Genomic DNA, 25818 nt, shown 5'->3' with positions numbered 1-25818 from the left:
ATGGCACTATGAATGCAAGTTTGTTTGCCAAGATACTGAATGAAAAGATGACTCCCGGTCACAAGGAACTTGGCAGGAGAGGAATTTCCCAACATAACAATGATTCCAAACACACTGCAAAAATCACACAAGATGAAAAAAAAGTGAAAACTCTGACCTGGCCAAGTATGTCCCCTGACCTGAATCCTATACCTCTAGAGTACTTTAAAGAGGAAGGTAATGCAACAAAACCCCTCCAGCAAAGAGCAGCTGAAAAGAATCAACTGTGAAGAATGAAAGATCTTTTCACAGACGTGTTCATGGTATCATCCATGTCCAGGAGGATCCAATCTGCCTTAAAGAATAAAGCCAGGCATAAAAAATATTCAAAAAAAAATAAAAGAATGGAGCCACATGAAGGGTGTGTTGACTTTTGTTGCGCTTTGTTCTTAAATATTAGTCAAACATTCTGTTTTTTTTAATTAATTGGCTTAATTCTTGAATTTTGTCTGAAAACAAATACAATTGTATTAAATGGACAGGATTTGTAATTACTTAACATTTTTGTGATAGTGACCAGTTTTGTTATCTACTGTATACTATATATTTATTTATTTATTTATATAATATTACAAGATAAACACTAAGGAAGTCATGGGAGTTGTCAAATACTTTCTGAAGCCACTGTGTGTAACAATCATTTCAATCACAGTATCAATCTTTATATAACACATCATACACACTTGCTGCAAGAGATCAATCCCATAAAAAGGTTCAACTACCTCCTCCCACACGTCTCCCTCGATCAATACATGTACAAATTGGAGTTGAATGTGTCTTTGCACGTTGCATCACACATTCTGTGAGCAACTTGCAGCTTCCCCCGGCAACGATCCGAGAGAAAAGCTTCAGTCCTGAGGGACAATAAGTGTGATGGCAGTGTCTTCTTTTTTCCCCCCGCTAGCTTTTCTTTTCTTTGGTTTTTCCATCTCTTTCCACGTACCGTATGTGTGGATGTAGCGGTTAACTGCAGGGGGGGTTAAACAAATCTGCAGTTATGTGTGGACTGTGTATGCTGCAGGCTCTCTGCAGGGGTTTTCCCCTCCTGTGACGCAAGTTCTATCGGGTGCCATGCTGGGCCGGGCTGGGCCGGGCTATGCCGTGTCAGACACTGTTACACCGGAAAAATCCAATTGTCAGACTCCTGATGCCGGGTCACGTCAGAGTGCAGGGAGAAGGAATGTGTTCACTGCAGTGAGGGAGACTCTTGAGGGACCCCCATGTGACTGATGGAGGCAGCTGAGCGACTGCTGTGCTAACAAGCTAAGCTGTCTTATACAAATCCATTGACTGACTTCAACTCAAAGTTGTTTTTTAATAAAATGAAAAATAACTTTAATAAGAAACTTTAAAACAATCACTGAAAATGATGTTTTACCACAACAGTACTGTCTGCAGGCTTTGTCAATGAAGTTTAAAAAATGGGTAAGACTATTAAATGAACTGGTTTGGATTACTTGAGCCAAATGGCAAATACATTAAAAGAACATTTAAAAAAGTCATTTTCTTGACTTTTGAGACAGCAAAAATTGACGAAACAATCTTACTTCCATTTAGCTTTCAGTCATATCATATGATCATCAATTCATAGTTTGCCCAGTTGTCAAAATAATCAACTTTCCATTTTTTCAGAGCACTTTAAAGGGGTATTCCAGCAATTCAATATTGCATGTACATGAAGCGGAGTCTGATATATCCTGACTTTATGCTCTTTTATACAGAGATCCTGCAAAAAAGCCATAAAGAAGATCAATCAGAAATCAGCCTTTGCTTTTTAACACTGGACCAAACAAAGCTGGCATAATGCCGCCACTTGTGTGTGCTTTTACATAATATAACAGCGTTCCAGATTCTGAGACACGACGTCTAACACAACAGCTGTCCCTTTTACATGGACGTCTGTGACTTCCTCCGTAGCCGGCTTATTGGTGGAGCAATTCTGCCCCCCCCACTTCATGTCCATACCTTTTATACAGAACAGCGAAGTGGAATAAAAGCACAGCATTCCCACCTTGAACAGGCTGTGTAAAAGGGGCCTTAGTGTCTAGTAAGAGACACACTCCAAAAAAAAAAAAAGCAACCCTACATTTCCCATAATGCAACTCAAGGGCATCTTTTATTAGATCCTCCCTGCCTCCTGAATGCCCACTGCTTTATTCACACTCAACACCTTCAGTCTGTAATGTAGGCCTTCTTTGAAATAATTAAAGTCCCACTGCTAAAACCCTTATGATATCATCAGAGCTATCCCTGATGACATCATTAGGGTTTTTTAACTTTTGAAAGCTCTTCTAGAGTCACAGGAGACATTATATAACTGTTCTCACAGGCTGAAAAACACTCCTCATCGTGAGTAAACTAAACGTCATGTGTAAAATTGATGGCATGCCACTTTAAGGGCTTAATTACTTAGACTAAGTGCTCAGAAAACATGGAAATTGAAGATCTACATTTCCATGACAACTGGGCAGATAGAAAACACAAGAACAGCTGCTAAATGGACTCTGTTGAGAATATTTTTGTTTAGTTTTTTTCAAGAGACGGGGGAGACGGGGAAAAAGAGACCATTGAATGGCATTTAACAAAACTTTGTGGGAACTATACAGTTGTTTGGTATTTATGAACCACATGGTCTCCAGAATACTCACAAACGATAAAATTAACACGAGCAACCTGCAGGCTAAATATAACATTACTTGAAGGCTGCTGAAAGAGCAGAATGTGTTTCCAGTACCACTAGTGTTAAAGTGGTCATGAACAACAGATACTCAAGTTAAGCTGAACCTGAATTTAATCGAGATTATATAAGAGGAACAAATAATGGAAACTGAATTAGTTCTGTCATATTAAAACTGAGTAATTATGCTCACAAGGAATAAACTGAGGTGAAATCTGTGAAAAGATTTTTACTTGTTGATAAGTTTAAGAGCAGTTGTGTTTGTCTGCTTCTGTACTGACAGCAGCTTCTGTCCATCTCGTGTCCCCATCAAGCTCACTGAGCCTCCCAACACTTATGATTAACATTCTGTTAGTTCTTAGAAGTGGCTTTTCACAAACAGTTTTGTCAGTGTTGTGTACCACTTTAATGGTGTGCATCCAAGTACTTCCATATGTGAACAAATACCATCAATATTTGGCTAAACTAATGAGAGTAATGAATGTAGACAGCCCAGCATGTGTTGCTATGGGGATCGATATTACCTGCAGGGCCACGCGCTTTAGCCTTTCCTCATCCAGCTCTCCTCGTAGCTCCGCTATCTCTTTCCTGGAAATAAACACACACACACACACACACACACACACACACACACACACACACACACACACACACACACACACACACACACACACACACACACACACACACACACACACACACTCATTAGCACGTGTATACACCTGCAACATAGATAAAAGGCTCAAACTCATGTACTCTTTGGAGAAGGTTATTTAACATTCCAACATCTATGACAAATGTGACGGAAACTAATATTGTTACTAATTCAGACTAACTGCAGCATTGTATGTATGTAAACGTAAAATCCTGCTCTCAAAAGTAGCTCATAATTTATGTCAAATCCCCTCCTGTCACTGTCCAACTCAATGTAGAGTATGTATGCATTCAAAGATATAGGATGTCTGGAGCTTGCAGCCACACATTTCCACAAGCTTATATCCTAATCCCTATCCTAAAGTGACATATTCAGTGTCTCATTACATTTGCTGGCTCTTGAGCAGCTCAACAGACAGCAGCAGCTCCTTCATCTGATTCCTCAGCTCGTCCAGCTGGGAGCTGGGCTCTTCTCTGGCCTGAGACGCGCTGTCTGAGCTGGAGTTTGGGGCCGCGGGGCTGGGCTTGGCCTCGGTGTTGGCCGCGTTGGGCCTGTGGATTGACGGTGACTGGGATAAGGTGTTTGTGGAAGGCTGTGGAGATAGAAAGCGGGAGAAAAATATAAGACGGACGAGTGAGGCAGACACACATTCGTCAAGCGTGCGGGGCTGTAATGGAAGGATGAACACCGTTCTACCAGAAGATATTTCCTTCATTTGGTGTTCGGATGATGGTGATGATGGAGAGAGCTGGCTAACATGTCACTCCAAAATCTCTGATAGCTGTTGAAATGGGTTGAGATATGACACAGAATATGATTCATGTCATTATTATTATTACGTCATTACTATTATTCAGTGAGCCTTTTGTGCAGGGCATTGTCAGCCTGGAACAGATCACATCCATCAGGATAAACATTTTTCAGAGGATAAAGGAAATCACTCAGAATAACTTAAACTGCTTTGCGGTGACCCTTTCTGCTCAGAGGACAAATGTTAAGAATTATGTTGGTAAACAATGACTCATCTGATCATTCCACTTTATTTTTTACATCACTGAACTCTCACTTGAGCATTCATGCATGTAATGAGACGTTTACGCAGGATGACCTAACTGTACTATCTCTTTCTGTGTAGTTTTCTTTCACATTTTGCATTGACGTTCTCTGTCTCCTAAAGAGCAATCCACACCAGCAGAGCTTTATGAAGCTTTTATGGCATCTATCACACGTCTGTATCTCACAGAACAGCGTTCTTCTATTTTACTGCAAGTCAGTTTTTTTTCTCTGGAACTAAACTTTGTTGATCTCCATACAAATCTCCCGCTTTATGTTGTGAAGGTATCCTGTGGAGTTGTGACCTATAGTTGTGTTATGAAGCGATGGTCGTGCACACACACACATGAGCAGCAGTGATGTGATACATAGTCCTGCTGAAGGTTTCTCAGTCAAGGAAAGAAGCAGACTGTGAGCAAGCAAACACGGTTATAAACGCTGAAGTTGAGCTGAAGCCAGTGCAGTAGTGCCTTAACGTGCAATGTCACCAACGGCCACTAAATTTAGGCCTCAAAAAATCCCTGACTTCCATTGATTCTCATTCAAAAAGTGTCAACTTCTCTCTAGAAATACTAAGTCCATTATTTTTTTTCAACGCATCATTATGGTCTCAATCGCTAGATTTTGGCCCTCTAATAAGTGTGCTGGTGGTTATTTTGGAAATTATTGCTTCGTTAATAAGATTTGAAGACTTATAGTAGCTTTTCTGTCTACTGTGTGGGCGTTGAATGAAAGCTGTGATTGACAGTTGATTGAGTCGGACTATAGTCGCAATATTTCACTTACTTGACTATGATTCTTGCCTTGTTAGCACAATCTAGCTAAAGTAGCTAATGTGCTCCCAGTAAGCTAGCATTAGCTTGGGTCTGAGGTAGCGGGGCGTGATTCCAGAACGTGAAAGGCAACTCCTTGAACTCCTTATTTCAAAACGGAAAAGATGGAGCCGACCATAAGCAGCGACTCTGGGCTTCAAACTAGCTCTGATGCAAATCAACAGGTGACGTTACACCTCGCTACGTCCATCTTTATATACGGTCTATAGTTAGGCATCAGGGATACACACACTGTGTTTTCAGTGAGAAACACTGAATGTAAATATAACTTTATTTATAAAAACTATCATTAAAATATATATAATAGTAAATCAAGGACCTCAGTATGAAGCTACAGAGGGAAGGAATGAATAAATAAAAACAAACAATGCCATTTATCTCTATACTTCTTTTCATCTGTTACATTTCAGATATTAATTGAATATCATCTTTAAATTGCAATTGCCAAATCTGTTCACTAATTTATTATCTATACATCTATATGAAGATCTCAATTTAATCACTGTTTTTAATGAAACTAACCCTCCTGTCATCTATGCCTCGGTAATTAATCATCTTTTAAAGTCATTTAAATCTTTTTCTCTCGTCACCACCGGGACAAAGATCACCAATTCATTTGCAAAGTAAACTGCTGAAGCTTCATATTCACTTGGGCTGAACTTCAGAATGTATTTTTGAATGTGGATTTTGTCCTCCATTTCTTACAGTGTAGTCGTGCTATGAAGGGATTTCCTCACTGCCAGAATGGAGGATTGATTACAGTCACTGTTATTTCTTTTAAATGTACATTATGATGACATCTCAGGAATGTATTAAGATACTTGGATATGCTAGAAAGCCCTTGGTTAGGTGAATACAATGACAATGTCTTATTGTTGACTCTCTTACTGTTGAACTATTAGATCAAGGCTGGCGTGTTCTTTGATGGTTTTATGGTGATGAGGTGCTAAATGGAAAAACCTTAAGGCAACTTACAAACTGGTCAATACATTTGTCCTCTCTACCCTTGTAGCTCCTGTTATTCAGTTTCAAGCAGGAATTTGAAGGCTGCACCCTTTCATGCCTTGGAGGACTACACACGCCACTCTCTTCCTTCACCTTCACTAGTGAAATTGTTAAAAAGGTCAGAATCTCATTTTGAAAGAATAAGAGGGTGAAGAGAAGGACACACAGAGTCCATGTCCTGTAATTTCACCCCTGGAAGTCTGAGCCGTTGGGTTATGAGAGCTCCAAGCCAGGCTTTACTCTGACTTGTTCTGTCTGTCTGTGTGTGTTTGTCCACCTATGTTTGTGTGTGTGCAACAACAAGGTGGTCTGATGCTGTGTACCCCCAGCTGAACAGCTAGGTCTAATTAGTTTGGTTGACCATGACCAATCTGGACTAGATAACATCGAAACCAATTAATGAAATGCTGAACTGGAAGACTGGGGTGAGGTGGTGGTCCTCTCTCTCTCACACAAAAACAAACACACACACACACACACACACACACACACACACACACACACACACACACGCCCAGCAGATAATTGCCTCACTGTCTGGAAAGTGCCAATTAACTGGCTTGTGATGTCAGGTCAACTTTGTGGGTAAAAACCTTTCAGATGAATGTCACAAAACAGTTTTATTTTTAGGGCCCGAGCACAGCAGGGACCACCGGGCCCCTGGCACTGAAAGCAATAGGAACAGGGGCCCAACAGTCACTGGGAAAGTTCTGGGAAAGAATTTTTCCCAGTGAAGAGAATTCCAAATATTTACTGGTTCCAGCTTCATACAGGTGAGGATTTGGGGCTTTTCTTTGTCATATGTGACAGTTAAATGAACATATCTCTGGGTTCTGGACTGATGGTTCAATAAAACAAGCAATTTGAATACTTTATCTTGGGCTGTTTGTCATTATGACATTTTAAAGAAAATACAATTATGGAGACAATAATCAGCAGATAAAAAAAAGTTGTAAAAAATTGTAGTAATAATTTTCAAAAGCATAAGCTGACATGTTTATATGCTTGTTTGTCCAACAAACAATCCCAACACCAAAACATATTATATTTACTATCATAAAAGACTAAGAAATCCAACAAATATTCATATATTCAAATATTATTTGAGAAGATGGACACTACATTTTTAGCATTTTTGCTGAAAAAATAACTTTAAGAATAATTGATTATCAAAATCATTGTGAATTCATTCTCAATTCAATTATTCACTTCTACAGTGTTCCTTCATTGATTGGATACAGGTGTTAATGAGGGAGCAGGATGCGCTTGTGTAAATTCTCACACATGTGACAGAAGCATGTGCTTATAATAATTATAACATGTCTGTGTGTGTTAGTTTGAACCTGAGGAAGAGCAGTGTGCAGTTGATTCCTGTTGGTTTTGTTTTTAATCATGTTAATAAAGGTTTTTTCACTTTTGTACTTTACCAAAGCAGCGTGCCTTGAGTTTTTGGGGGGATCTATTCTCTCTTGTGGACAACAGGCAGATTGTTTTTTTTTTTGGTCTTGTGTGTAACAACAGGAAAGTGTAACCCCATACACTATATAAGTGTCAACAGATGTTTTTAGCCTGTCATTTCGATAATCGCATTCCAAGGGTAAAGCACTTGTGATGCAAGGTTAATGGTGAGGCTCAAATTAAATTCAGTACAACTGGAACCAGGAGGACAGATCAGAGGATCTGAGGATTTATATTCCCTGCTGGAGTGTAGGAAGAACAAGAGAGCACCGTTTTATATAACAGGATTATGTGCCTTGTTTTTTAAAAAGGAGCCACACATGTTGAACCACACATTATTCATTCATTGCACATCTTAACGTCTTAAGGGAGGTGAACAAGATGAGACTGAATAAACAAGTAAAGATTAATGTTAATTCTGTGTTTTAGAAAGCACATTGCTGTTGTTGTACTTTAGCTGCTGTTAACATGAAAGTTAACAAAGACTCCATCTCTTGGTCTCATGTGATGACAAGACACATTAATACAGACTAGATGAAGACTAAGCAATTCAATCAGTCAATGGCAAAATATCACAATTATTAAGGATTTTTTTCTCCTAAATGTAAACATTTCTTAAGTTCAAAGTGTCCCGGCTTCTCTCCAGAAATATAAAGTCAATACTTTTCATCTACAACATGTTGGTGAGTCAATAACAATTGTGTCAGTGCTCCTACCAACTGTGAAAACTCTACCTGCATTATGTGCTAAAAATATTAAAATGACACAACAACAAACGTTAGACATATCATGAATATAACTTTGATTACGCTAAATGAAAAGTTATAAAACTGATGTCACTGACAGATATTTTCATCAGTATTTAGCTTGAAAGAAAAATTCATCTGTATCTAGTAAACCAGACCAATTTATTTACTGTAGCTCACATTTAGTGATAATAGCTATATTCACTTTTTTATTATTCTAATCACTACAAAAGCTGAATCATATTCATATTATTTTCTATATTTTAAACTGTATTACTATATTTATTCCTGTCTGCTATGTAGTTGTCTACAAATGGTTATCATGGCAAATAGCAGGTAAATCATGTGTGACAATTAAAGCCAAAGATAAAAGAATCACAACTCTAAATCTCCTCTTTAGCTCATGAGCTAATGTTAGCTAACATTATCATTTTACAGACTAACATGAGGAGCTGCTGAATGTCTGAAGATTCTGATTGAGGTGATTAAGATATCAATGTCATGTGCTTAAAAATAGAACTGAGGGATTCATTTACTATAGGTAAACATATTTTGCAACATTTTCCACCTGAAACCATCGTGAAATTGGTGGAAAGGTTACCTTTCTGGCTTCTGTTAGCTTTGGTTTGGCTGCATCCTCCTCATCCATCTTGAAGGATTTCTCCACATTTACTTCCTTGTTCGGCTGCAAGGAGAAGCATTTTTATTGTATTTTTTAAATGTACATGCATGTATTATTTCAGTTTAAAAACATGAAGAAAGCATGATAACATTCTGCCGACATTCAGAGAACTGCCTAACCACAATGACCGTTAATCTCACACAATTATCTGGACAAGTGCAGCGGACTGATGCTCTGACTGGAGTCACTGCCCTGAAAGATGATTAAAAAAAAAAAAAAGAGGGAGGCAGGCGCTGACCGCTGTATGAGAAGAGCTGCCATTAAGTGGGCGTTTCACCACATCTCACATGGTCAGGAAGTGGCTGTCAAAGTGCAAATTGTGGATCCGTGTTCCAATAAAATGTGCTACTGGTGACGGTAAAAAAAAAAAAAAAAAAAAAAAAAAAGCTGCAACCTTGTGTGTGAAGGAGAGTGAGCGTGACAAAGAGTGAGTGAGTGAACGGAGGCGACGGGTCACAGAGAGCTGAGAGATGTCACAGACAAAAGGAAATCCACCGAGATGCACATCAATTTGAGAAGAAAGTGAGAAAAGGAAAAAAGAACAAACAAACAAAGACAAAAAACAAAAGGGCTAAGTAACAAATCAGTAGTTGGCAGTGAATGCCAGGAAAGATTCATAGTCTATTTGACTGATTTAAATCAAAATTTTGCTAATTTTAGACTATTTTATAAACTGCTTCTACAGCTGCTTGTGTTTAACCAACATTTACCATCTGAGAAGGAGAACTCTTGGTCTCCTGTGTTAAAAATAAACAGCTTTTGTAGAAAAAAATAGGTTTTATTTCTCAAAGTAAGGGATCAAAGAAGGTGTAGTTTTAGTATCTGGTATGGCATTGGCATAGTATCAAAAAGTTTAAAAAAAATAGTGAGTCCTGGTTGCAGGTATTCATGTTATGGTTGTTTCCATCAGACACTATGGACTGTGAGATTATTATAAGTTTGTTACTTGTATTCATTGATTTAATGTCTTATATTCAGTAGTAATTTCTTGACTGTATTTGATGACAGAAGAGATAGAGTGGTATCAGGGTTGGGGTTTGATAACATTTCATCAGATCTCTATCAAATCTAGTTTAAGCTTTCAACTTTTGCAGGTCAATAGAGCCATAAATAACTAACACTCAAAGATATCATTTATACCTGTAGTAACCTTTTATTGTCAGAGAAGCCAGAAACTGTTTTTTAATTGAAGCCTAATGTTCACAATCTGCAGCTACAATCTGAAAGAGAGATGAGCAGCATAAGATATGAAACGCAAGCAACTCATTCAAATATTAGAAATACGTACGCATAACTATTAGCTTGATTATCTTAAGTATTGATAAAATATGTATTAATGTTGATTTCTTTTCCCTCACAAACAATATTTGAGTACAGACATTGGCTTGCTGAGAACACAATAACCAGACAACAGCCAGAAGGAGAATTTTGGTCATTAAGGAATTAATGATAAATAGTTATAGCTGATATAATCTGCCAACAGCTGAGCAAAAATTTGAAGCCTGCTAACATGATTTAAATGTTTCCTTCTTTGTTTTTTGCAAATAAAAAAAGAGGGCAGAAAAAAGTTTCAATGAGAGATTTGTTTATGTCAGACTTCAACAAATCTGACAATTTAACCAACCAGGAACCGGATCCATAATGGAACTAACTATAAGAACTTGGCTATCTCTCAAAATAAACAGAAATCTGCAGTAAAACGCTCATTAGAAAAGAAGAGCAGCATATATTCATGTTTTTAAGACCCTAAACAAGTACAAATGACCTATATATCATTCAACTCTAACATAGTGTGAAGGGCTGCACTGATGTAATCTGTCAATCAGTATGTCGCGTGCTCGCTCACCGAATGTCCTCCACCGAACTGGGCGGGCAGCCTCCTGCCAGGCATCTTTGGTCTGTTAGCAGTGGGGTGAGAGAGCTTCTCCGAGGTAGACGACGACAACTCATCAAAACTCATCAGATCTGTTGACAATTACACACAGCGAGGAAAATAACAGATGAAATTATTTTTCTAGTGGAATGTTTCAGCCGTGACTGTGGGTGAACTGACATTTACTCGTTCAATTTCATTGCAATTAAATTGCTTGTGCACAGTTTTATTTCCTGCCAGTTAATGATATTAACAACCAGTGCAGCAGAAAATGAAGCGTTTAGAGAACTCATGTAGGAGTGAAATGGTCCATCAAGAAGACAAACACAAAGCTTAATATACAGTGATGTAATCAAGATACATTTTAGGGAGTCAGAAGACAGAAAGAACACAGAATGTCCTTAAAATCACCCCTATTCAAAAAAAAAAGCCAGAATAGACAAGACAAGTCATAATGAGAGATTATTTCCTCCACTAGGAAGGTGTCACTGCTCGTCATTGCAGGGTTTTTTTCCCTCTGTAGGGTGAAAACAGGTTAAATGAAGTGGAAATCTTATTAGGCCACATGTATGTGCTTCACACACATAAGATTCCTCAGTGCTCCTGTAGTGTCTCTTAGAGTCCTCCTCTTCAGCAAGGTTGTATAAGGCCATATTCTAATCATTCATGGTTGGGTGCATGTCCATTACAAATACTCAAAAGGCTTTAACCCTCATGTCTGACTTCAATATATGATTAAATGGATTATCACCATATATAGCCATTGTCATACATTTGCTTTCAGTGTTTTTGTGGTGCTCTTAATCTCTGAAGACGACTAACTTTTATTTTTACTTGCTGCAGGGTCTTAATCTGGTAATCTATGGTACTGCAGCGACGGAGGAGTTTATATGCTGGTGTTTCAGTCGGACAGTAGCTTTCCAGCTCAAAACACAATGTAGTGCTTGTAGTATTTGTTGGTATGTCAGGTCTTTGGACATATTGTCACTCAGAGGCCGTGTTAAGACTCAAAACAGCTCTGCAGCAAAAAGAAATGATTACAGCAGCGATAATTCTCTCCTGTCAGGAAAAAAAAACATAAAAACAAACTAAATTTTAATGTGAGTAAATCAGAAAACAGGAACACGTCTTACTAAGATTTGATCAAATATACTTAATCTTTAACATTAGGAATAAAGGAGTAGAGGAGAGAATTTAACAGTGAATGTATGGCAACGTGACAAAAGTTTGTTTCCGTGATCGCAACAGACTAAAAAAACTTTTACAACTGTGAAAAACTTCGGTGGCTGTTGTGTAACAGCACTTTGCACCTACACGGTGGTAAACTGCTGTAGTTCAGACAGCACTGTCTGCGATTTGCAGGAAAAGATTGAATTTTCATGTTCCGCAGCGATGCATGTCAGACTGGCTTCTGGCGAGCAGCGCGGAGTTTTAGCAGCTCTTTACCACCTTTACGAGGCATCTGTCACAAACACTAAACGCTGCGGTGAAATACCTGCAGGTCAGCTCTATTAAATCCATCTCGTGTGTCTTTTTTCCTTTGACCTTTCCGTTTCCCTTTCTGTTCCCATGTGCCTCCATATGTCACTAAACTCTCCTGTTCCACTTTCAAAATGTCAACCTCTAAACTATTAATCTTTTCAATGATGTCGGTTCTTGCTCGTTTTCACCCGTTCCTCATCGCCTCCTGTCTTTTTATTCCTCTCTAACTTACACTGAGCTATCTTTTCCTTTTTTGGGAGGCAATGCCAAGTCGTACGTGTCTTCCTCACGTCTTACACGGTTTTATTACTGGGATATCTGCATATTAATGTATGGATCCTTTTTCCCCACACTCACTCTGACAGCTAAATTATGCAAAATCTGACAGCTGCAGACTGTTGATTGACAGTGTTTTAAGGGCTGATGTAAGCGTACAAGTTAGAGAAGTGAGACTGTTACTGAAAGGTGGCAGATTAAAAAACAAGGAATAGGAGTGAGAAATATTATTAATGAGGTATTCCGGTATGACTAATCTAAGCCTAAACTACAGCTGTTTCAATTTGATTCACACACTCAGGGTTTCAAAAACTCATGATATTTTTAACCTGGTTTGTGTGAAAACTAATTACGGCAGTAGAAAAGCTCCTTCTTACTCATACAAAATGTAAAACTTTTCAGTTTCCCCCTTCTTGTTTTTTTAATAACAGATAATAACAGAATAATATTTTCTACGTTTTATTGCTTGTTATTCTCTTAAATGAATAAAAAAAAAACTAATCTTGTTTTACAAGCAGATCCATAAAACTAATGAAACACACCATAAGAATGTCCTTATAAAAAGGTAAGGAACAAATGTATAAACTATTCAACTAATATTTTCCAGACACCAAAAAAAAACCCAATTTCCAAAGTAAATATGGTGACCAGTAGCATCCAGCTGCATGTTAGAAGATGAAGCCATATTTAGATGCAGCATGCAAGCAAAGTCCAAAGTGAGGACACGTGCACTGGAGGCAAGAATGTCTCTATTTTAATGAATATTTGTGGTTATTCTGAGTTATATAACTCCATAAATGTACAGAGACAGGAGCAGAAGGGAGTGGAGTCTGGAGGAAAATAAGTAAAAAGTTCCGAGTCATTTTGGAAATCACTACAGCCGTTGTTTCCACTACGAGAACTTTTCCCTCTGAGGTGGTATTATCAGTGAGTTTCAAACGCCAGAGTCATTTTTTAACTCTCCATGGACATAATTTACATGATCTATCTGGTTCCTCAGATGACATGGAAATGCAAACCTATTGCACAACAGGGATTTTTATTTCCAAGCTTAGTTCCTGAGATTAGTTCATCTGGTTCCAAACTACCTGGAACTTCTGGTTGAAAAGGGGCTTATGTGTGCTGTCACACACACACAAAAGTGCTTGTTGTCACAGAAAATGTCATTTATTGAATTCTTGTGAGCTGAGGACAGACTGAAAAATCACTTGCAGTCAAAGCAAGTCCTTTAATTTCATCTTGAATGTCCTCTGTAGAAAATAATCAAGAGGTTTGACATATCTAGCAAAACAAATCCACCCATTATTCAGGATTTTGACTTTAGTTAAAAAAAACTTCTGTAGGTCATACATACCCATATCTGAGGACTTCTCCCCCCAGTCACCAGACAGTGTTTTGGGTTTGGTGGGAAATGATGGCTCGAAGTCAGACTTTGGTCGTGTGGAAGGCACCTCTCCATTGTGCCTGTATAAAGAGGTGGAAATGGAAGAGAAACGGAAAAACACAATTAATGGAAAGTTTATACGGGAAACGGCAAGAATGAGAACGGCATGACACGTTCCTGTACGGACAGATAAACAGACTCACTTCAGGTTTGGCGAGGGAGCGAGAGGCTTGTCGGGCCTCTTTGGTGGGAGGCCTCCCGGTCTGCCTTTCCCTGGAGGGGGGACCGGCTTCTTGGGCGGGACCACCGGCGCTGCAGGCTTGGATGGTCTGTGATCTGGCGTAGGCTTGTCAACTAAAAACGGAGAGAACAGAGAGGACAAGAGAATTGGGAAGGTTAACAAAATGTCGAGAAGAATGTGACAAAAGAGAAACAAAGCGTCAGAGAGGGAAAAAAAAGAAAAACATACGACTGAACCAGGCCTTTAATTCTGCAAAGACTCCAGGAGAACATTTAAATGGACAAAACTAAAATACACCTTTGTGCAATCAGCTTTATAATTACACACAATAAGTGAGAGTAGCTGAGGTCAATTATTTCAAATGAGTCACTGAAGGTCTGTCTGGATTGATTTCTGTTTGTTTTTATAAGGAGCTGAAGCGACCAGGACAAATTGATGTTCAACAAGCCTGTCGGCTGAAAAAAAGTTTGTCAATCCTATTACCTTATTAACCCACTGATGACATTTTGTTCTGTTGACAACAGTTCTGCATGGTGACTGCAAATGTGTGGGGGAGGTGATGATGAGTACAACTATTAAAAAGTTCCACAAAGTTCTGAAGGAGTTTTCGAGCTGACTGTTCAATGTCTGATGTGGTTAACTAAACTGAGACAAAAACTTTCAAGATAAAACACAGCAGGGCTTTTATGTGATGTGTGTGTAACAAACCCGAAATTCTAATATAAAAGTAGGTGTAGAAATAAAGAATCTGCTGCTCTGAGTTGCTCTTTTTTAACAGAAATAATGTTTTTATACTAACAACTCACAGTAAACGCTGACCAATAAAGGCACGGCTGCAAGACTTTTGAAGTGACAATTCTAGTGAAAGTGTTGAGTTTCATTCATGCTACATTAACATCGTTTGAGAAGGCAAAGTGGAACGTCTGACGTGACTCCTGCTGTATTAGTGGAGTTAGTGCTGTTGAAATGGACATTATACTGAATTTATCAACACCAGATTGACATGGAGGACGTTTTGAGTGAGTATTAACTAACAGAAAAGAGGAAATTAGAAATAAAGGCCCTGGTCCTCTGTGCCGCTGCAGAATTTGAGAATCTACTACTACTATTAGGCATAAATTCCACTGCATATTAAAAACTCTTTCTCCTCGTCTCTGTTGTCGGCTGTGTCTCTCTGCACTGTTTCCATCCTAAACACACTTTTCTGATTTAACTGAAAATGCTGTTTCCATGTGAAATGTATCCACACATGTTTCCAGCTCGGTTTGAAAAGTTTTCCATCCACACTAAAATACCAGCACAATAGGAAAATGAGGAAAAAGGCTCAATATTTCATAAAATTGTGCACAAAACTCATCTAGTAAGAAATATGTCACACACAGCCAAGTCACTGTTGGTTGTTTTTATTGAAATATTCTCCACTTCTTTTATCAGACAACTGAATGAGTATGAAATCATGTTTTTATGACTCCTACCTGTTGATCAACACACATGATTTCATGCTTGCAAAAGTTGCAAAGAGCGACATGCACAGGAATGCAAATAAAAGCTGTATTGTGTGATCGGCTATATTGACGGTTCTGACATCATTATGATGGGACAGCTTAGTTTTTGATTGTATAGCAAGGTTAACCCACCACCACTCCTGTCCCTCATAGAGGAAAATAGAATAGAGGTAGTTGTGAGGTAAGAGGCTTACCAAAAGGATTTGTGGTAGTTATTTGTCACACTAATATAATGGCCTTGTTTAATACATTCATCCAATGATCAATTCCTGATTGCATTATTTTATAGACTTATTCTATTGAATGAGTGCATTTTAACAATATTAAAAGTAATAGTTTTTATGACACCGTGACATTGCATTTAAAGGATGAATATTCTAGGTTTGCTCGTTTTTATTCTGAAATTTTCCCTTCTGGAAATGGTCTTGATTTCAAAATGGGCATTTAAAAAAGTGTGGTTGGTCTTATAATTGTATATTAAGGTCAGAATCTTAATTAGGGGTTATTTCCAGATCACAGCTATATTGTGAAGTATTCATCCCCGTTTGTCTGCTGGTCCCTTCACACTGCATCTAAATAAGCCTTGTGGGACTCTTGAGAAAAGATCTCATGTCCCCTGAGGACCTCCTAGGAAACGAGTAGGGAAAACAAAACAGGCTGATGTAAGAGATAAGTATGCTGAGGCGGTGGGATGAAAAAACAGAGGAACACAGTAATAGGTAGAAAGAGAACAGAGTAGAGACATTGAGGGAGGTGGAAGCGACTAACCACTGGTAATAACACCTATTAAGTGAAGACTTGCGCACACAAAACAAGATGATGCAGAGCGGAAGACGGAGAGAGAGAGAGAGAAACTGAGAGTGAGTGGGCACATGCATCTGCACTTTGTGACTTACTTTATTGTGACAGAAAAGGTTAGAGCAGAGATGTGAGAGATCAATCTGAGAGTGCCGCCATCAAAACCCTGAAGGCGCTTGCACTGAAGAGGAGGCTTTCTGCTTTATTAGGGCAGAAGCAGAGAGGAGATAAACAACTACGCTGTATAAAGTGACAGCTGTACAACAAAAAAGAAGAATTTCTGCTGCTCCTTCCTCTAGAAACGTCATCCAGTTTTACTGCATCCTCTTATCACTTCCATAAAGTTGCTATTTTTTAATACAAGATAAAACACATGACCGTGTAATGGAGTGGGATTCAGAGTGCATCTGCAGTGACACCCTTTGGCTGGGGAGAATTTCAACTAACAGAGGAGCCTTTAAACAGAATTAAGTGTGATGTGGAAGGAGAAAAAAAAAAAAAAATTTATTTGCACTGCTACTTCAGGTTTTCTACTGTCAAACTTATCCCTGCGTTCTCACATTTGCTCACTTTTTTTTTTTTTTATCAACTCATTTCCCAAATAATCATTGATGACACCAGTCGCTTGTGTCTGTGATAAGCTAACTGACAGTGAAATCTGCCTGCAACGGTGCCTTCACTGACACAAATCCAGTTGTTTCCCGTGCCTGATAACAAGCAAAAATAATAAAAATAATCAATACTTTGATGAATTCGTGAACTGTTTTGCCCATATTTCATGAAGAAAGTTCTATAAATTGAATTCGACGTGTCACTCATATTTTTTATGCTCTAAATGCTGCATCTAATATGCATCTGATAGCATGTACTTACTTAATGTATTTGGGTGTATAATCCTCTCAAAAGACTTATGCAAACTGACATCGCCTGCGCGGCACGTTGACGATGCCATAACAAAAACATCAACACTAATATGCTTCTCTGGCAATAGTTAATGGCTGTTGGGCTAAATCACATGTTAGGAAATATTTAAAGAGGATGAGGTTTTTTTTCTGCTGTAAATGAGGGATGCATTTGGGAAATTTGAGTGTGCTGAATGTCCTTAAAGTCTGTTCTAAAGCTGTGTGACAGGAGTTATATAACCGCATAATATATTCTAGTAACAGCACAAAGTAACTTATGAGTCAAGCGACTGTGTGAGATTAGAGACAACAGCCTTAATTCACACGCAGCCTTCAATTCATTATTTATTATGTTTAGCATATAATTAATGTTTCTCCAGAGACACTTAATGTTTATATGTTGTGCAAAAACAACTCAGACCTGTTCATCTATATTTAATGTACCCATTGCAATTTCATAAGGTTATATTCACGCTCTATTATTCATTTATTGGTTATTTATCTGTTATGTTATTGATTCAACCATTAAGTATCTATTCAGCCAAACTGAAGCTTATGTTTTATCCCACAAGACTTCAATCCTAACAGGGCATTTAATCAGGTCGGGGGGCTCCTGCAAGGTGCAAATGATGTAACAGCGGCACAGCCCTGCAGGCAAGTTCTTGCAAACACACACACACACACACACACAAACACACAAACACACAAACAGCTTGTTTCCTGTGAGCGGTACAGTAAGACTGAAACTACATTGACAGCACATCCGTCTCTTAACCAAGAGTGACTTGACAGAGCTCGCCTCAACATGTGATGTGATTACTTAACTAAAATAAACTGACCCAAGGTGTGAGTTTCCTGCAATCACAGAATAACCACCAACAACCGCCGACATATTTGTCGATTAGTCATGGACAGAAAAAGAATCAGAAACTATTTTGATCATGATTAGTCGTTTCAGTTATTTTTCAAGTTGTCTGGTTGCTTCTCCGAGGTGAGGGTTTGCTGCTTTTATCTGATTTATATCATTGTAAATTGAGTATCTTTTGGTTTTGGAGTGTTGGTCAGACGAAACAAGACATTTGAAGATGCCACCTTGGACTCTGGGATTACCCTTTTTTCCCCCAATACTGTCTGATGTTTTTAGACCAAATGATCACCTGTTGTTGTTGTTGTTGTTGTTGATTAGTTACAGCCACAATTCATTTACATAGAACAGATCTATTTTCATTTTACTAAAACTGAATTTTTCAATTCCTCTCAGTTTGAGAATTGACATCTTATTTGGTGCTAGTTGAGTTAGCTTTAACTTTATGGATTTATTATGTTTGATATAATTTTATATTAGTAACTTTTATAGATTTAAATGTTTTGTGTATCTTAGTTTTACAATCTTGGTACCAGTGTTGTTTAACATACATTATTCTTTGAATTTAATGTTAAAATTCTTTTTCTTTATTTAATTCCATATTGATCCATTAATAAATCAAGTTAAAAACATGTATTTCACTAATTCTTCTTGAAGCTTAGAGAGGAGCAGTTTTATGTTTATGTTATGAAAGACAGACAGAGAGAAGGAGAGACACAGTCAGGGTGGATAAAAGAATCTGTCTCAAAATTTCTCTGTTCAGATCATTTTTTAAGTATTTCACTGATCAGCATCTGTAAATTATCTCTGATATTTTAAACATGTCTGTGTTTAGCTGGAAAACCGAATCAAACCTGCTCCAGTGGAGGCGAGTTGATCCCAGAAACTTTTATTTCACTAGGAGATGAACATTTCACTTTTATTAACAGCTTAGGGGATTAAACAGCAGGAGAAGGTGAAACAAGGCCACGGAGGGAAACTAATCGGAGACCGGGGGGAAAGAAGTCACGAAGACAGGAAGTGACAGATGAATGAAAAGGAAAAAAGCTGGAACACGGTCTGTCCGCTGCCTCCTCAGGTCAAGTCAGGTCAAGAGTTAGTGCTAACAGGGAATTGAGCGTTCCAAATTGGGAAACGGGAGGTTTCTGATGAGTCATGCGAAGCTGTAACAACGTGAGGAAATGACAGGATGAGAGAAGACCGGGAGGGTAAAGAGGAAAGTGAGGAGTGTTGGAGAGTCCTACCTCTGTCCTCTGGCTTGATGGGATGAGGCTTTTTGTCGGCACTGGGAAGCTCCGGCTTGAGACCTGGAAAACGGAACATGGCCAGAGAAAGTCAGAGAGACACCTTGTCCGTCTGGCCACGACCAATTCAAGACTCAACAGAGAACGGGAAGGAACAAATGCTTTCATAAGCACATTCATGCAAAGAAAAACGCTCCTCTCTGACACACACACACACACACACACACACACCGCCCTCTACAAGGCACTGAGAGACGGACAGTTAGGTACACATATATCCTTTTTATCTCCATCGCACAAAACTACTTAACTGTGCATGTATAGCTGCATGCACTCATTTTGTGGTTTGGTTTATGAGACACCTTTTTGCAGTGTTGACTCAGACAGGAAGTCGTGCACATTCACTGATCCCACACTATACAGAGGTCCCACAAATGTACACACACACACATCAAACTGAAATGCAGCGCGGTGGTAGGAAGACAAGAATGCAAACTGCTGCTTCCTGTGCAGACCAGAAAAAAATGATAACAAGTGTGCATCTTTTGCTAACTGAGGATTATACAGCCACACTAGTGGCTTTGTGAGGCTAAATGCTAATATGCTCGTAATGATAATGCTAGCGTGTTGATGTCACGTTGAATTACACTTTGACCAGATGAGTGCGCTAGATGAAAAGTCAGGAGATCAAAGTTGTTAGAGTTGTGGGGAACATGAATGAACTAAATTTAACAGCAGCTTGTGCAATAGTTCTTGAGATACTCCAATAAAGAACTAAAATGTCAACCTCATGGTGGTGCTAGAGGTATATATATATATATAATATATACTGATGTGTGACAGATTAAAGCAACAACCAGCACAGGTCTGAATGCTTGACCCCTACAGTGAGGGGATCCGCAGACTCTGTTATGCTTTTGGGGGTATTTTGCTGGCATGGTTTGAGTCCACTTGTCCCCTTAGAAAGTCCTTCTGAGTCATCACCTTTATCCTATGATGAAACATTTCTATCCTGATGGGAGTGCTCTCTTCCAGGATGACAATGCTACCATCCAAAGGGCACGAGGGGTCACTGAATGGTTTGATGAGTATGAAAATGATGTGACTCATATGCTATGGCGTTCACAGTCACCAGATCTTAACCCAACTGAACATCTATAGGAGATTTAGGACTGATGTGTTAGACGGTGCTCTCCACCTCCATCATCACAACACCAAAAGAGGGAGTATCTTTTTGAAGAACGGTGTTGATCCCTCCTGTAGAGTTCAGAGACTTCCTTTAAGATTAAGATTTCCTTTAATTTGTCACCTATCTGTATGTGTATACAGACCAACTTGGAAACTTTCCAAGGAAACAACAAGAAATACATGACTTCAGCCATGTGATTTAAAAAGGCAAATTTGACATCCTTTACATGGAACCACCACCTGCTATTCACATAATGTCCTTTTAAATTTTTCTTTTTTTCTATTACATGTCCTCAATCATTTTTAATCAAGTGTGCTACATTGAGTCACCAGTATGTTCCACTTCAAGATCGTCAAGACACTAACCCTTTCTGAAACCTAGCACTGAGCTGATAGCATTTAATGAGGTGGAAGGTGTAAAGTGAGATGTTGTCAGAGTTCCTTACCTATGCTTTTTGATGGTGGAGGTGGCTTCTTCGGTTTCTGACGGAAGAAAAAGGAGGGAGAAAGAGGGAAAGTAGGTCAGAGTGACATCAAAGTAGACGCTGACTCATTAAGAGACACTTACTTTTACTCTCTCAAGTACAGAAACCCAACACACAGGCAGGGAGAAAGGGACAACAGATCAGGTTTGGTCTTAACAAGGAAAATCTAATAATACCCCAGTTTAAAACCTAGAAGTCAAACTGGTTATAGTTAGAGAATTGTAAGGGGAAACAAGTTCAGTCATTAAGTATATAGCGCTGGGCAAGAATTTGGTAATAATATGATCTTGTTTTATTTTGAGCCCAATTAAGCAATCTATGCCAAGCAAACTTTATTTTAAATGCTGTCTATTTCATCTTTCTGTGTGTCATTTGAAATCACATATAAATGATTATTTCTGTCATTACAAATGATGTTTTTTCTGCAGTCGACCGGGGCCTCAAGTATCAAGAAAACAAACATGAAAGACAACATAGCGACTGACAAAAGAGCAGTCAGTAACTTGAAGAAAGTTCAAACTTCCAGTAAGTCAGCTGGTGTTGTTTCAGTGTGTTTTGCATTTGTTTTTCTGCACCTTGTGACAGCATTATGTCTCTCTCCGATAACAAGTATGTTAGTGCTTTCTACACACATGGTTGGAGGGTGGAGAGGTGATAGCATGAGTAGGGTAAGTGAAACTAAACTGACTTCGAAAACAACATGCTGCAAGGCAGAGAGTGAGAAAAATATTTGAAAAGTATGCTACATTTTCCTAATGTGAGATTTTAGTGATCTGTGCGATCTTAAGAACATCTAGCGTCACTGCACTGAGCATTGTGCGTCAAACATGGAAAACAAATGAGGGAAATGATTAACACATACAGCCTGGGTGTTTCTGCAGAATTCTGATTAGGACCTAATAACTGAGGGCTCCATCTACTGTGGAGAATAGTGGAAGAAAAGCCACTGAAGGGAGAGTGTTTTGCTTTGTCACTTAAGTGCCTTTTTATGCAACATTTACCATCAAATACTGAGATATGTTCATGACTCTGAAGGCTCATCCATATCTTTAGAAAAAAAAAAAAAAAAAAAAATCACATTTTGCTTGTCTGCTTCACTTTGATTATTTATTACTCAACCAGCAGACTCGCTGATCAGCTCAACACAACACACAATCACAGCCTTCTACACAGCCTGCTGGGTGATGACATCTTTGGAACATATGTGAAACACACAGTTCACCAAGTTCCATTAAAAAAAAGTAACAAAAAAAAACCCCCAAAACTTTATATCACTGAACTCAGTCAGGACTGTCAGTTCGCAACCTTTGTATCCTCAGCAAACATGGTTTCCAGGGAAACAGCTGCGCGTATGACATGCGTATTTATCAAAAGTAGAGCCTGAAGCATCACTAATAGAGGCAGAGCTATACTGTGTTAATAATTGTGTTTGCTAAATTTCATACAGGTGTGACTAGAAGCAAGGATTAGTGACAATAGATGAAATCCAAAGCTCATTGTACATTATAAACAGGGTCACTATGGAGGTTGTGCAACCATGTTTCAACCATTTCCAGTGGGCGATAGTTGCACTTGGATGATCAGATATGAGGAATTTGGTCTTTATTCCTTACTTCTTATGTTTTTATGTGTTTGATGGGATGATTTTTTTTATTTAAAAAAATGCACAACAAAAAAATAAAATTGAACAAATGTTACACACAAACTGCAAGAGATAATGCGACACCTACTGACAGAGGAGCGAATACTCGGTTCGCCTGCAGCAATACGTTTTGACCAACTTCACTTGAATTTTAAACAGAGAGATGGATTCAGTCCATATTACATGCCAGTTACCTGTCAAGTCAGGACCGTTTTACTTGTATAGCCCAATATGACAAATCACAACTTTACCTCAGGTGGTTTTACAATCTGTGCAGCAATACAACATCCTCTTTCCTCAGGGTCTGAATATAGCTTTGACGCTATATTAGGAGGCAAACACAACTGAGAGTGAGGTCACTTCCTTACAACGGCAGACTTATGGTTTTTCTTCTATTCTAAGTAAACATTACTCATCTGTAGTCCTCCAAAAAGTCTCAAAAATGACCATAATTTTTTTTTTTTTTTTTTTTTTAAAACAGGGCTGTTGCCTTAAGTTCTACCTTCTTCCAATAGACTAGTTTTCAAGTTGCTTCTAAAATTGCTTCTTTTTGACATTTAATGACTTGGACATCATCTTCTTCATCATTATCATTGTTATCTCTTTCCACAGGAAATGGATTCACAGCCCCTGTGAGCCAAATAATCAGCAATGATGGTCTGATTGCTGACAGCCATTAAATAAGCAAGCCTTTTACAATCTAAACATATTATTTAACCCCTGAGGGGATCTCGCCTGACACTTAGTCACATTCACTGGAATATGCTTTCTTTACAATTAAATATCCTGCTACAGGGGTAAATTGGTGTTGTTTTTTTTTTTTTACACATTCACACCTATAGAAAGAAACACAGTCAATTATTTCTTATCAGCACAAGAGAGATATTGTATACAGAGAGGTCTCACTGAGCACAGCTGAATAACTGAATTCTGATGAGCATTAAATAACACAATTGAGTGTGTTGAGGACAAATTCATGAAATTAACCCTGGTGGATACTTGAGTTCTCTTGTGTGTGTCTTGTGTGTGCTATAAAAGGTGTCCTACCGACCAATCACAGAATAGATCAGATTATATGAAAACTGATTTCATCTGTCATCTATGAAATCATTTTCTGCATGGACGATGTTAGGTGACTGACAGTTGCGGTTACTTCCATGGCTTGGATAGACGTGAATCTCTCGTAGCTGAATCATCTGAACAGAAGATGAGCAGCTGCGTTAGACGACATCTGATAAATCAGAAATCCAAAACAAAGCCAGTGCAGATTAATTCAAAGGATTGATGAATAATCTGACCGATAATGTTTAGTATTGCTGAAATCAGATCATGCCCAGGAGCAAGACAATCCAATCAGCATCTTCCTACAGCCTAAAATAGCGAACATAATGGCCTTTTAGTGAAATTAGCCAATATTGATGTGTATACCTAATAGAGCAGGACACTACCCAGACCCACTTAGACAGTATATTATTTGGACTTCTTGGTTATTAGGGACTAAATGTACCCATAAAGATCTCCAGAGGTGACCAAACGTTAGGTCAGTGCATTTATAACCAAAGGTCCTCCAGGCTGTGGGGAGAGGGAGGTGCTGTGAATGTGAAGCCAATGTATGAAGCTCTACTCAGCTAATCAGATACTGATTACAGGCTGCTGTATTCTGATGAGCCTCGTCCACCGGACTTGTCACAGAGCCCTATGTCGCCCTGTCAGTCAAAGTGCGTCAACATAGGCTCCATAGCGGTGGAAGAACCAGCAAACCCTGTCAGTGGTGGCCTTTCATCAGGGGCGCTAATAGCTTACCTCCTCTGACTCCTGCTTAGGTGATGACTTCACTGACCCTCTCGACGTGGGAGTCTGAAACATGAACATAAGAATTCTCGATATAATCACACAGTAACACCTGTCAAACCACTTCCTATAATGAGACCTCAAAGCCCTCTAATGTCCATCACAGTGACATGGAGAACAGTGGAGATTGAAAATCAGTCACCCTCGGTGTCCAGAAAGGACAGACACACTCCCAGAGTACACTCTGTCAGCTCAAACACTTTGAACACGGACTGAAGACCCACTTCAGAAGCTGGGTCACTGATCATTAATGATGCCTGGGAGAGACTTCTTAGCAATAAGCTCTTTACTCCAAAAAGGCATCTGGCTGATTATCAAGAGGCCTTATTACCCATGTGGAAAAGCCTTCATAAGAAATCAAACAGGATTTTTGCATTTGTGATGTGGAAAACTTAAGCCATGATTACTGCTCCGTAATATTAATCAGATGATGTAAGGTACAACATGCCATATGTCATAACTGAAGTAAAATGGGCAGTGTGAGCAGTGGGTTCAGTGTCAACCTCCACTGCACTTTGTTTTGGGGTTTTTTTTTGTTGTTGTTTTTGTATTTCATCTGATTGGCTCAGTCTCATTCATATCTGCTGAGATCCCAGTGAAAGAACATCAAAATGAAACATTTCCAGCCTCCAAACATCATTTCCATTTCAAAGGCAAACTTTTTACAGAAGTTAAATCCCTGTACAGAATGCCTGTATGTTTCCATAATTTAGTATTTAGGAATTTATTAGAGCGTTTTAACTGATGACGCTAGTGAGTAAGTTAAGATATCACTTGTCCAAGAATAAATACATACAAATGTTGATATTTCAGACATCTGTGGGACTGGTTTCATCTCTTACATGAGGAACAATAGATTTGTTTTCAGACTTTTATTAGATAATTAATAGATTACATTCACTTCTGCTTTTTGCAGGCTTTTCATACCAGTGTT

At 38.7% G+C, this 25818-nt stretch overlaps 1 protein-coding gene across 2 annotated transcripts in view; it reads right to left on the bottom strand.

Moving 5' to 3' along the window:
* The window catches only part of cd2ap (CD2-associated protein), a 66858-nt gene that overhangs the window by 4454 nt on the left and 36586 nt on the right, over positions 1–25818 (bottom strand). For both annotated transcript variants that reach the window (XM_067571631.1, XM_067571632.1), the window contains 9 exons: positions 24837–24890; positions 21353–21389; positions 19719–19781; positions 14367–14517; positions 14134–14243; positions 10995–11113; positions 9068–9151; positions 3758–3963; positions 3241–3304 (listed from right to left, as the gene is read on the bottom strand). In XM_067571631.1, the coding sequence (XP_067427732.1) occupies positions 3241–3304; positions 3758–3963; positions 9068–9151; positions 10995–11113; positions 14134–14243; positions 14367–14517; positions 19719–19781; positions 21353–21389; positions 24837–24890 (888 nt within the window). The remainder of the gene's footprint in view (positions 1–3240; positions 3305–3757; positions 3964–9067; positions 9152–10994; positions 11114–14133; positions 14244–14366; positions 14518–19718; positions 19782–21352; positions 21390–24836; positions 24891–25818) is intronic.

This window comes from Thunnus thynnus, chromosome 18 (assembly GCF_963924715.1).
Source record: "Thunnus thynnus chromosome 18, fThuThy2.1, whole genome shotgun sequence".
In the NCBI taxonomy this organism is placed as follows: Eukaryota; Metazoa; Chordata; class Actinopteri; order Scombriformes; family Scombridae; genus Thunnus; species Thunnus thynnus.
Note: the sequence above shows the minus strand (reverse complement) of the source record. Positions and strands in the feature narration are given on the sequence as shown.